This window comes from Martes martes, assembly GCF_963455335.1.
Source record: "Martes martes genome assembly, chromosome: 3".
In the NCBI taxonomy this organism is placed as follows: Eukaryota; Metazoa; Chordata; class Mammalia; order Carnivora; family Mustelidae; genus Martes; species Martes martes.
The window spans coordinates 15372875-15386528 of record NC_137890.1 but is presented as its reverse complement, the minus strand read 5'-3'; the positions used below and the strand labels follow the sequence as shown (position 1 = coordinate 15386528).

The 13654-nt window shown below is 42.6% G+C and overlaps 1 protein-coding gene across 1 annotated transcript in view; it reads right to left on the bottom strand.

Moving 5' to 3' along the window:
* The window catches only part of DCT (dopachrome tautomerase), a 34294-nt gene extending 33061 nt beyond the window's left edge, over positions 1–1233 (bottom strand). Inside the window, exon 1 of the mRNA XM_080799349.1 lies at positions 475–1233. Coding sequence (XP_080655475.1) covers positions 475–769 — 295 coding nt within the window. The 5' untranslated portion in view covers positions 770–1233. The remainder of the gene's footprint in view (positions 1–474) is intronic.
* Between the last annotated feature and the right edge of the window lie 12421 nt (positions 1234–13654).

The following is a 13654-nucleotide window of genomic DNA, read 5'->3' as shown; positions in this document are numbered from 1 at the left end:
AAGAGGTACTCTGCCCAAGACCTGTTCCAAACACAAGAAATTCTGAGGCTGGGACCGTGGAACCCCTGCCTTGGACGCCTGGCTAGTAGACGCCAAGGCTACCCACCCCACCCCCTTTCTACAAGTGCAAACCCATTTCAGAAGGGGAGGCCACGGAATCATCTTGAAAGGACTTGCTCTGAAGCTCGTTAGCTTCCCTCTTCCAACAAACAAGCCAATGGCATGTTGGCACGAGTTCACATAACCGGGCTCGGCCCACGTACTACTCATCTGGTGGACTAGAAGGTGCGAAAAATCAAACCAAGGCATCAGCCCGACTCAGTTTGCTGCCTGTGAAAACCAAACTTGGCTGGCCACGGAAAGCCTCATCTGATAGTCTTAAGAGTTTCCTCTCGTCCTGAGAAGGGGCTCCTTTCCCAACTGGGGCCTTCCCACCTGGCGCAGGGCACGGCCGGGTCTGCCCGCCTCCCTCACCTGTGCACCGGCAGGTCCGGTGGAAGAACTTCCTCGGCCAGCCTTCTCGGTCGTCCTGGTTGCGAAGGACGTAAGGACCGCTCCAGGGCCTGGTGTCAGCTTGCACCTCCGTGCACTGGCCCCGGCCCTCCTGGGAGCCACAGATGTTGTCGGGCTCGGGGCCCAGCGACGGGCAGCACTCCTTGCTCATCAGGCTGTCCACGGTCATGCAGACCCGGGGGAACTGCGCGCGGGCTCCGGGCAGGACTGCGCAGCCCAGACAGCTGAGCACGAGCCCCCAGCCCAGAGGGCTCATGGCTTTGTCGGCAGAACTCCCTCTCGCTTTCCACTCCCCCGATTCCGCCCTGCCTTTCTCCTCCTCTTCCAGTCCTGAGCTCTTGAGCACTCGTTCAGTGGATTTTTGGTTTTGGGGGTGGGGGAGTTGATATTGTTTGGTTTTGCGTTCTATTCCTCTCCCCTTTAAAAAAAAAAAAAATACCTGCAAAAAATCGCCGAACCCACGTGAGTGCACGTGTGTACTCGCACACGCATGGGCTGTTTTATGTGATTCAAACAACTAAAACAAATTTAATGCCATCCAAAGCGCCTCTCACAGCCAGATTTAACGAGGGTAGCACTTCTCACCATCTTTCCCCCGTTAAATCAGGCTTTGCCTAATTGCGATAATTTACGGGGTACTGCAGTCATACTCCTTATTATACTGGTATTTCTAAACCCCTCCTTTCCTCCTTAGCCCGTAACTTTAATTGCCTTGAACTCAGTTCAAAAGCCAAACACCGTGCTGCCTTTATTCTGTCTGGCTTGCCAAACCACGGGGCCTTGTGGGGTTTGTGTAAGGGCTGGGAGAAGCCATCATTAGGGGGATTAGTGTTAGAGAAACCCTCATTGTTAGCACATGACCCAAAGGGCATAATGAAGTACATACAGTTGCTGGCTTTGTTTCAAAAGGGCAAAACCATCTTCATTATCTGGGCTCATGTGCCCCAGCCAAGCTTGTGACCTCAGACTTCCCGGGGAGTCAATGGACACAGTGAGCTCCTCATTGTTGCTAAAAGGCCTTTACAGACAAGCGTGCATTGCTAACCACAATTCACTCCTGACTGCTCCCTGACGTGCTAGAAAGACCACTGCAGGAGGTCACACAACTTCAGAAATAAAGAAACATTTATTTAGGGCCGATGTACAAGGAATTGCTTTGTTCCACAATTAAGGGCCCTCTTCCCTCCAAACGAGAATGCACTATTCTACTCAGCTCATCTAGGCGGTAGATTTTTTTTTTTTTTTTAATTACCCAGGGTAGCCTGCCACCAGAAATTCAAAATTATAATTGTCTGATTGTAAGGAAGGCAGTGGGACCATTGGGAGCAAGGCCTTGCAAGTGACATCTTTTGATTCATGTTAAAGTTAAATGTTGTCAGGCTTCGGTCTAGAACACAATGCCTCCTCTCCCCCTCCCCACCACGGTGCTTCTGGGGGCAGCGAGAGGAGCGTCCTGATCTGTAGTGATGGCTGCTATTAGAACATCTCTTTACCCCTTCGTGGTGGAAACAGGCCTGACTTAGTGCCATCAGTGTCTGTGTAGACAGCCGACGTGCTCCGGCGCCAGACAGTTTCCAAGAATATATTTGGGCATAAGGACAGAATGTTCCAAAGAAAATTCGTAAGGTTAAAAAAATGTTCATATAGTTGTTCCTCCCCGGTGCGCATCTGTGTCATCCCCATGGCATTAAGCTGTTGTGACTCATTAAATGGCAGTTCTCATCTCTGACTGTACTCTGATGCCAGCTGAGACCCAAGCCCAGAGAAGCAAAATCTCTGTATTTGTTGTAAGTTCTCGAAGCCATGTTAATGTGCAGCCACTGCTGAGAACCATAGGGTTAAAATAAAGCAGGGTTCCAAAGGAAATGTTGGAATAGAGTCAGCTGAAGGATCGATGTATGTTCATTTCCTGAATCACCATAAGCTGAATGCCTTAAAATAACAGAAATTCTTTTCTCTCATAATTCTAAAGGCCAAAGTGCCAAATCAGTGTGTTGATAGGGCTGCACTCCCTCTGAAGGCTCTGGGGAAGACACCTTCTTGCCTCTTCCAGCTCCCGGTGGCTGCCACCATTGCTCCGTTTCCCTGGGTTGAAGCAAAATCGTTCCCGTCTCTGCCATAGGCACATGACCTCTCCTCCTGTGTCTCTGTCTCTCCTCTGTGTGTCTCCTATAAGGACACTGGTCATTGGATGTAGAGACCCCTGGATAGTCCAGAATGTCCTCATCTTGACATTCTTAAGTTAATTACATCTGTAAAGACCCTCTTATCAAACAAGATCACGTTCACAGGGTCTAGGTATGGACATGACTTCTTGGAGACCACTATTCACCCCCCACCCCATGTCATGGGTAAAACTGGAATGATAGCAGAATTGCAATAGCTCAGAGTTGGAAGGGAATTTTGGAGCCCATTCATTCAATCCCTGTGTACCTACTGATCCAGTTCATGCCAACATTGTGCTGCTTTGGGATTCCATTCTAAGTGTTGGGATGTCCTGGTTCCATAAGTATTAGATTCAAAGTTCTTGGATAACATCACTGACAGAGTCAATGACTCTCATGTCATAATGCCCCCAGGCCTAGGTCCTAGGATTACTTTTCTTTCATAACAATGCTTTCATAATAACTCACTAAGTCTGTGGCTTTAATTGCAGGCTATCCTGACTCCCCAAATTACAACCCTGGCCCTGACCTCAGTCGTGAGCCCCAGATGCATATATTCAACTTCCTACTTGACCTCTTACTTGGAGATCTAGACATTTCTCGATTAACATTTCAAGGTAAAGTTTTGCTCTCTCCACCCAATTTTCTTCTCCGTTAGTCTTCTTCTCTTAGTGAGGAGAACCACCACAATCCTGTTAATGGTCTTTGATTCTTCTTTTTCCCACCTCTCCTGTATATGCTTCCCAGTGCACTTAGAGTAAAATCCAAGGTCCTTTCCATGTGCTAATCAAAGTGAGGGCCCCAGATCCACAACCATGTGTTCCTGGTCTGCATCAAAATAAATACAGTAAGGAGAGAAATTGAGAGTCAGCATTTGGAAACTATCATGGTGATTTGGCATTGCCTCAGTGTTTAAGCACATGATCAATGGACTCATCTCATTGAAGAAGAGTCTAGTTAGGGGGTTGTCAGACTTGCATGGACACGACCTAGTAGCATAAACTACAGACCAATCCCACTGGACTTCATGTTGGCCTGTGGCTGAAAAAAAATTTCTAATTATTTTTTAAGTTCTTCACCATGGATAGTTTGAGCAGAACTGGCATGTAAGGTCCTCCATGATCTGTGCCTTACCCACCTCTTTCTCCCTCTTGTTCTGCCATCACAGAGTACACCCATCACTCTAGTACTCAACCATGTCACTTCCATTTCCATGCTAGTCTTTCTTCTGTCATTCCCTTTGCCTGGAATGTTCTTCTTCAGAATCCTTCTTGTCACTCGGGGGTCAGCTCAAATGTTAGCTCCTGAGGGAGGTCGTTCCAGACCACTCACTCTGTTGTGTCTACACCCAGCCACCTACTCTCCATCACATTGTGTTATTTTTCTTCAGAGCACTTATGACTGTCTAAAACTATCCTACTTGTTGGTTTAGTTGCTGAAAGTCTGTCTCTTCTATTCTGGCATAAATTTTAGGGGAGCAAGAACAACCATGTTGCCTTTCCCAGTGCTAAGAACAGTATGAAGCAAGGAGAGGCTACATGATAACAGTTGGTGAATAAACAACCTCAGTTCAACTTTTTTATGTTCATCAGAAGAGTCTCACCATTATAGGGAATGACTCTATACAAATTAAGTGTTATTAATTTGACTATATAAAATAAATTTAGACTACTAAATACCACTATTATGTTAAGGGTTCCTTATAAGATTTGTCACACTACTAAAAGGGTTTAAAAATTACTGGTCCAATCTAACACTACACATTTGACCCCCACCACATTATCACCAACATCAAATTCCTTCCTATTTCTTATAAGATGTTAGCAGCATCTGGTTAAGCACCTCTAATAAGGAGATTCCTTTAAGAAATAGTTCTAAAAGTTAGGAAATTCTTCCTTTTTAACAAGCATTTAATATTTAATATAATTTGAATTTAAATATAAATAGTGAAAATTTCCTTCACTGATATTTCCAGCAAAAACCCTTGGAAACTTCTCCCACCCCACCCAGAAAAATGGGTACACTCCATTTTCCACAGAATTTTGTTCCTTATCTTCCCTCTTCTTCAGACTAAATTTCCTTAGCTCCTTCCATTTTTCCTTCATGTGAAGGAAATTTTAAATTCTTCCCTAATTTTAAATCCTCCCATTAGCCTATACTCTCTTTTTTTTTTTTTAAATTCAGTTTGCCATTTGACCCCATGATGCCTGTTTCCTGTAAGTTAATTCAATATTCCTGATACAACCTAAGTAAAGATGACTGAAAATTTAGCTCATGAGCTTTGTCTAACAGCACATCACTCATCAGTCTTATATCTGTTAGCTTAAGCTAAGTCAGGTAGCAATTAAGACCTCAAAATCTCATTGGCTTGTGAAACAATGTCTACCACCCATCAGCTCCGGTTACTCTCCACACTGCCTTGTCCCCAGGACCCAGGGTGAAGAAACATCTTTTCCTTACTCTCCGGATACTGCTCATCTTGTAACAAAGAAGTCAACAGTGGGCCACTGCTTGAAACTAATATACCTCGCTCATTTCCGCTCACATTCTATTGGCAAATGTAAATCTCATGGCCAAGACTGCGGCTCTCAAAGACAGGGGTTCTGTACAGAGAACCCATACAGGGAGGGTCAGCAAGTCTTTTATTGCATGTTAGATCCACTTAAATCCCTCCTCTTCTTTCATAAAGCTTTCACGAAGCTTCATCAAAGTCAAGTGCATCTCCTATCTCCATTCCCTATTTCTTTCCTCTGGACTTGCCTTTGGAGTCTGTATTAGTTTGCTAGGGTGGCTATAACAAAATGGCACAATGTATAGAAATCTACTTCTCACAGTTTTGAGGGCTGGATGTCTAAGCCCAAAGTGCCAGTAGGGTTGGTTTCATCTGAAGCATCTCTCCTTGGCTTGCAAATGGTTGTCCTTTTGGTGCCTTTCCTCATGGTCTCTCATCTGTGCACACAGGCCCTGATGCCTCCTCGTGTGTCCAAATTTCCTCTTCTTGTAAGGACACCAGTCAGCTTGGCTTAGGGACCACCCTAACAGCCTTGTTTTAACTTCACCTCTTGAAATGCCCCCACGTCCATATGACAGTCACAATTCTGTGGTACTGGGGATTAGGGTTTCAACATGTTAATTTTGAGGGAACATGATTCAGCCCGTAACAGGCTCAAAGCACGAGTTTACTTTCATCTCTATTAAGTTAGGATTACCTTTTGATATCAAGCCATCTGCCAACAGAAAGGTGTGTCATGGGAAACCACCAGGTGGGACTTCCAAGGCATTTTTGATGTCATCTAATACACCTCACAGTGCCATTTTTTGAGGACCCAGGGGAGAGATTTCTCACAGGGCTCAATATCCAGGAAAGCGAGGCTTCCACATAGCAACTAGCTTGGCCTGGACTTTTAGACCCCGCGGATCTTATAATGGTGTTTCTTTCCTTGTCTTGGTCAGTTATGAAGCTTAGAGCCAATTTGCAGCCCCCATGTCAAGCAACAGATTTACACACTACTTATCTAGTTTGATATTTTCTTTCCCACATATTCCTGGATTCTGGGATTCTTATTTTATCCTTTTGCAAATTTATGCATTTTTCCAGCCTATCTCAAATCTCTAAATATCATATATATATTTATATGTATATGTGTATATATATACAATATATATATGCTTCTGTGTAAGTCCAAAGGTAAGAAATACCCAGCCAAGTCATTGTTTGTTAGCAAGCCAAGGGTTAGAAAAGAATTCAAAAATTCTTGAGAAGTTGGTGCAAGTAATCAGACATCTAAGAACCAAGCCAAGAAAAGCTAAAAAGATGTCATGTCATGAGCATAGCTGTAATTAAATATTGCCTTATTTACAAAAGCCAAAGTCTTTGCTAGAAACTGAAGAGCAGAATCCAGGAAGAGATATCTCATGGGCAGATTGAGACCATTTGTGGCTGGCGGAAGCCATAAAATCATGGGCTATTCTAAGGAATGTTCTGGAACCCTGTAGAGAAGAGGCTGGGTATCACAGAGCTAAATTATCTGAGAGTAGAGAGTGCCTTATTAAAAAGGGATTTGTTTTACAGTAGAGGGATGCATCTTAATAAAAAGAATGTTCTGCATACTTCCATTTTGCATTTTAGCACCTAGCACCTTCTTGCACAGAAGAGGGGCTCAGTGAGTGTTCCTGGGAGTGAATTGAATCAGATCCTTGAGGGAGTTTGTGAGTGAATGGTACAGGGTGGGCATGCAAAACTTTGCGGGTAGGATGCCAGCCTGGGCTTCCCGACATTCAAAGGAAGAAAACATGGCTCAAAGCCTGATAAACAATCCAATGGGGCAGTAAATTTTAGAGCTGTTGCTAAGGTTAATACAGAAAAAATCATTTACATCTTTCTTCTGCCTGTCAGTGAGTTGCCTGCTCTTTTCTCTGTGTCTCTGAATGTGAAAATCCTCCCCGTTTTTAGTCCCTGTTGGACTCCTTTGCCTGATGCTTTTTGATCTATTCTCTGCTGCCACATCATGGGGAAAAGAGATTATTTTTTTCCCCCATGTCCAAATTGTTTTCTAAATGCTGGGCATCAGTCCTGATAAGGATTTTGCTTTCTACATCTAAGAGCTTTTCTTTTCTTGGTGGTGTAAATTGTTCTTCAGAGAAATTAAAGGGTTAGGAATGTGCTGTGTGGTTTCTGGTGTTTCGGTCAGAGGCAGTCCTTCCCTCCTGCCTGCATTTTGGGATAGTCTGCCGTTAGGGCTGTGTTTATACATCAAACGCATTTTTTTTATTTCAAATTTTGCATCATTCATCTTTATATTCACCTCAGCTCTTTGTTGTGTACACTGCTGTCTTCCAGTTCTTATTTTATCCTTTTGTTTTCTATCCTCCACCTTGGGAACAAGTTTTCAATTTAGATTTTTTTTTATGTGTACCCCTACAATTTAATGACTCACTTGGGTAGGTCATCTAGCTACTCTTCCTTCAAAATATGGATGTGTGGAAGGAAAGGAATCCCTCCCCTTTCTGCCCACTTCTGATCAATCCCAGCAAGTATCATTTACAAGTTTGCAAGAAATCAGACAGGCTGAAAATGTAAACTCTTCAGGACTTTAATACTAAGAGATCCACCAGAGTTTATAAAGGTGTGGTTAGAACTGTTTGGCGTCTAGAAGGATTACCAGAATGTGTTGTCAAGTGAAAAACGGTAAGGTACAGAACTGTGAATTCACTGTGCTGGCATTTACATGGGAAGGGGTTGGGGGAGAGAGAGAGAGAGGCCGTGTCTGTCTAGCTGGGTGTAAATGGATGGGAAAGGAGACTTATTTTTGTTTTATACTCTTCACACATTTTTAATTTTGAACCATGCATATATAGTACTTATTTTTTTAAATCATACTTTGAAAATTTTAAGTTAAAAAATTTAGAATGAGGGGAGTCTGGATGGCTCAGTTGGTTAAGCATTTGCCTTTGGCTCAGGTCATGATCCCAGGGTCTTAGGATCATGTCCCGCTTCAGGCTCCTTGCTCAGTTGGGAGCCTGCTTCTCCCTCTGCCCCTGTTCCTTCTCCTGCTTGTGCTCTCTCTCTCTCTCTGATAAATAAAATCTTCTTAAAAAAATATTTAGAGTGAGAGCATTTGTGAGGATGACATTATGCAAAGAAACTTTTTCTGCGAGTTTAGTAAACTATGGCTTTGGCACAACCCAGATTGGTTTTATTGATCTCGACCCCGCTGCTTCCTAGTTCGATGACCTTGGACAAAGCAGTTACCTTCTGTTAGCTCCAGCTTCCCCATCCAACAGTCCAAGATGATAATATCCACAAAGTTTAATTCTAAGGGTTAAATATGGAACCAAATAGTGCTCGCTTCGGCAGCACATACACTAAAATATGGAACCAAATATTAATTGCCTAGCAGAACTTAGCACACAGCAGGTACTCAGCGAAGGGAGACTATAATTGTTATTATTATTATTTCCATAAGAGAAGCCAGTGACACCACGGTCAGCTTTTTAGATTTCTGTACTGGCAAATCATTAGTCTGACCCCTTATGTCATTTTTTATTTGTTTTGAGAGCCATTACCTTCTTAATCAATAACCCATAATGCTTCTATTTCAACAGACAACCAAGAAGAGGGGGAGGGAATTCCACTAGGATACTGAAAAATCCTCCCCACTGAATTTTTATACAAAGATTTATCAATTAACACACACATATGCATGCACACCTGTACACAAACACATTCATACCTATGCACATACACACACCTGATCCAAGAACCTAATTATAAGTACTTCCTATAATATGCTTCCTTCTGGGAACTAAATCAGTGCTTCTAACTTTGGCACATGGAAAATATTCTCATGCATAATGCAATGTTACTATCTAGAAATGAAAGGAACTATTCTCTTTTATTAAGTTGTATTTATTTAAGTAATCTCTACACCTAAACCTAACCCGGGGCTCAAACTCATGGCCCAGAAATCAAGAGCCACACACTCCTTTGAGCCAGCCAGGCACCCTGGAACCGTTCTTTCTTAGACTCTGCAAGATTAATTAAATGATATGTTTATAGGTATACTATTGGGAACTTAGGAATCTCTATCAGTTATAACAAAGACATGGGTGGACAAAGCTTAAATAAACCACGGAGATTATGGATAAATCAGATTTGAAACCATTTTTATTCATTTTAAGAGCTGACAAAAATGAAGGCAATCATTAAAAATAGAAAAATAAAATAAATCTTCAAAAATGACTCGATCTGAATCTGGTGCCTTATATGAAGCTCATTATTTTATAACTGTTGTCAGAAAGCATCTAACCACGGTGAATGTCTGATATTCTCTTTGCAAAAAATGACTCCTTCTCATTTCATCTCAGCTGCTCTAATTCAGTTACTTTTTAATAAGCCAAGTGCACACTCACACACACACACACACACACACAGCCTAAAAGAATAACTCTAAACTTCTAATTCATTTCATAAGCCATAGACAAGAAATATGTTCTTACAAATCATGGCAGACAGCTGCCTGCCGAATGTAAATTTCCCTGTTATGAATTTTTCATTTTCTGAAAAGTGTTCTAGTAGAAGGAGAAAAATGGACAAAACAAGATAATTTCATGGAGGCTTTGGTCTAGCTTTTGTTAGAGAAGAAGCTTATAATAAAGTCATATTTGTACAGTCACAAAAGCTACTGAATTTATGCCGTGGAAATGGATTCCCTCTTGAGCAGGATGGTTCAAAGGCCAGGTCAGAACTCAGCAGAAGATGCAGAAAAGATGGAAGGGTGTGCACTCTTCTCAGTGGAAACATGTTTGTCCTCACTGAAGACCGGAGCAAATATAAAATTGTACTTGAACAAGCAAAGTTCATGCATAAGGGGACTGGGAAACATGGAGGGTGAAGAGTTAAAAAAAAATTTTTTTTTTTTTCAAAATAAAAACCTTCCCGTCTTCAATTTCCACTGAGAATACTTGAGCTCACAGAATGTGTGTGAGTTGCCCAAGACTGCACAGATGGTATATTAGTTTGCTATGGCTGTCGTGAGGAACTGAAAGATAAACTGAAGCATTTAAAATTTTTAAGAGTTGAGTAAACATCCATTCAAATTGGAAACCCCAACCCAGAAGTGATTAGGAGCCCTCCCCCAGCAGGACGTAGGGGCAAGTCTTTTCCACAGAAAATGGAGAAACAAAGCCAGGAAATTATTTGATTGGCTATAGCTTCTGTGGTTGCATTCTTTGGGAAAGCCCCCTTGGCTGTCTGTGATTGGTTGTTCCTAACCTTTACCCAGAGTTCACTCTGTCTTAGGGTTTGGTTTGCTTACACAGACCACCAACCCTTTAGAGCCGCCTCAAACCAATGGCCTCCTCCAAGACTGACTGCTTTCACACAAAGTACTACAGACTGAGTGGCTTGGACAACAGGCATTGATTCTCTCCTAGTTCTGGAGGCTGGAAGTTGGAGCAGGGCCAGCCTACCTCTGAAAACAGTAGTGAAGGATCTATTCCAGGACTCTCTCCTGGTTTCTGGTGGGTTCCTTGGCTTGTGGTAACACAACTCCAGTCTTCACATGGCCTTCCCCTCGTGAACTCATATGTATCCAAATCTCTCCTTCTTATAACGACAGGAGTATATTGGTTTCGGGGCCCACCCTAGTCCAGTAGGATTTTGTCTTACCTCTACTTAGATCTACAATGGCCCTATTCCCAAACTGGGCTGTATTCTGAGGTACTGGGGTTAGGACTTTAACATATAAATTTGGTGATGGGGTGGGAGGTGCAGACACAATTCAGCCCATAACAGATGGTAAGTGGTAAACCTGGGCATTGAAGCTCATAAGCTTTTTGTCTTTTCGCAAGGAGGTCACACTCACCACATTCTCAGACTGCTGGGTTTAGAAGGAGATGGTGTGGGTCACATGGGTGGGGAGGAGACACTGAAGAGAAGTCAGGGAGACACCATCCTCTAAGCCTTAGGGTAGTTTTAGTGATACACTGAACTCTGTTTAATCTCATGGAAAATTCCAAATGGGGTGGAGGGAAGCCCACTTCTCTGAAGGTTAGCCTGTGACAGGCAGTTACCAGGAGCTCCTTTGAGTCCACCGTTAGGGCCACCCATAGTCTCTGAACTATATCACCGCACAAATTATAGATCTGGACAAGAAGTTTAAAAATCATTTAGACCAGGACTCTTAATTGAGAAAACCAAGGCCCACCCATCTAGTCAGCCCAAAGCCTCCATCTCCTGATTCACAGTGCAGTGCTCTTTCCTGACAACAGGCACTCAGGACAAGTAAAATATGAGAAATCTATTTCTTAATAGGGACACTTTTTTTCCTCTCATCTTTTTCTAAGCATCTCATGTTTAAAAGTCATTCTTAATTCCCATCTCTCTGGGACACCTGGGTGGCTCAGTCGGTTAAGCGGTTAGGCGTCTGCCTTAGGTTCAAGTCATGATCTCAGAATCCTGGGATTGAGTCCTGCTTCAGGCTCCCCACTCAGCAGGGGGATCTGCTTCTCTGCCCCTCCTCTGGCCTGTGGGCATTCTCCATCTTCCTCTCTCTCTCTCTCTATCAAATAAATAAATAAAATATTTTAAAAATTCTCACCTCTCTACCAACTCAACAGCGAGGAGTGGATAGGTAGCAAGTGCTCAATATTATTTATTAAAGGAATTTATGTAGAAGAACAAGGAAGCACTGTGCCTTTAAGGATAAACTCCAAGTAAACCTCCAGGTAGCCTCCTGACTGACTTGCCTTTGAAAAGACCCCAGGAACTCCTTTACCTCCTCCTAAATTGGGAGGTGACTTGGGTTCCTCTTAAAAACACTTTCCCTCTTCCCCTCCAAGATATGTCCCCTGAACTGAACTCTTTAGAGTTTCCGAGTGTGGCTGTGCCTGTCCTCACAAAGGAAAGAGAAGCCCCCTTGGGTGCGCCGCCATAATTGTTTGTGGCTGGAAAGTGTATTCACTTCTCCTGCCGAGGTCAGGGCTCCTTTGAGACTGGGCACAGCTGAATGATCTCCTTCAGGAGTATTCCTCCCGTCAGCCTTCTTCCTACAAACAGACTCAATGTTCACAGGTAAAGTTATTCTCTCCAGAGTCCCCACAGCCTGATGTCCTTGTGCATTTATACGTTACCTTCATCCAAGAAAATAATCTAGATTTAGGGTGATTGCCGCATCACCCTTTAAGGAAATATTTAAATATTTTAAGATATAAAGAAAAACCTATCTTGAGGGAGGCCTTTATTAGACAGTGTGAGAGGAAAAGCCAATGTTCAAGAATCCCGCTAAGAAAGGGAGAGGTGACCGCTATGTTCGAAGTTTGATGAGAAGTCAAAGCTGTTTCTCTTCCCTTTTCTGGTATTAAATTCTCCAGAATGTGTGCTCTGTATTATAGTTCTGAAAGATGGTACCGTGAAGAGGCACATGGAAGATAGACAGAGAGACAGGGACACACAGAATCTTTTTGTCTTATTTCTTACAACTGCCTAAGAGTCTACAAGTATCATAAAGTAAACATTAACTTTACAAAAGCTCTAGAAGAACGGAGCCGGCAAGCACCCAGTTAGAACAGCCATTTCCCAGACCCTAAAGTACTTTAAAGGTCCTTCATTGTTTTTGCAGTAACCGATGCAAGCACCATAAGATCACTCAGAATGACATTTGTCATTGGAATGGGTTCGCATTTGAGAACCAAGAACAGCACATTTCTCTGTCTCTTTCAAGGCCTACTTCCTGGTTGAAATCTTAAGCACCTGCCTTGACTGACCCATTCAACTCAGTGAACAGACCCAGATTACTAACTCTAGAGGGATCTCTCCAAGGGAAAGGGATGGCTATTTTGTTCATCTTTACATCCAACATCTAACACAGAGCCTAGCACCTAGGAACTGAATCACAATGTTTGTTGGAGGAGTAACTGAGCAAATGAATGATGGATGATAAATACTGACTCTCATTGCCTTAGGGCTCAAGGTAGTTGGAAATGGGAACTATTCCAAATAACTTGCTGATTTCTTGCAAATCAAAAGCCCAAATTTGGAGTTTAACATTAAATTTTTTCACACTTTTCTGATAACAATACACAAGTCATTTAGAAAATTTGCAAAACACAGAAAAAGATGAAGACGAAAACTTGTATCACTCATCATTGCACCGTTGAGAAAAAAATTCTAATTAATCTTTTGCTGTTTATCATTGCAGGTAAATATAATTCTTCACTCCTTCGGTAGTCTTTTTAATCAAATTGGAATTATAATTCACACATTTATATAATCTACTTTTATGCTCCATTAATTATACAATGAAAATGCTTTTCCACAACTTGCCGTTGTCAAAGTACAGAGCTAAAGAAGGCTGAAAGCTTCACTCAGTCAAGATGCTGACAGTCATGGGGCATCTGGGTGGCTCAATTGGTTAAAAATCTGCCTTTGGCTCAGGTCATGATCCCTGGATCCTAGGATCAAGTCCTGCATGGGG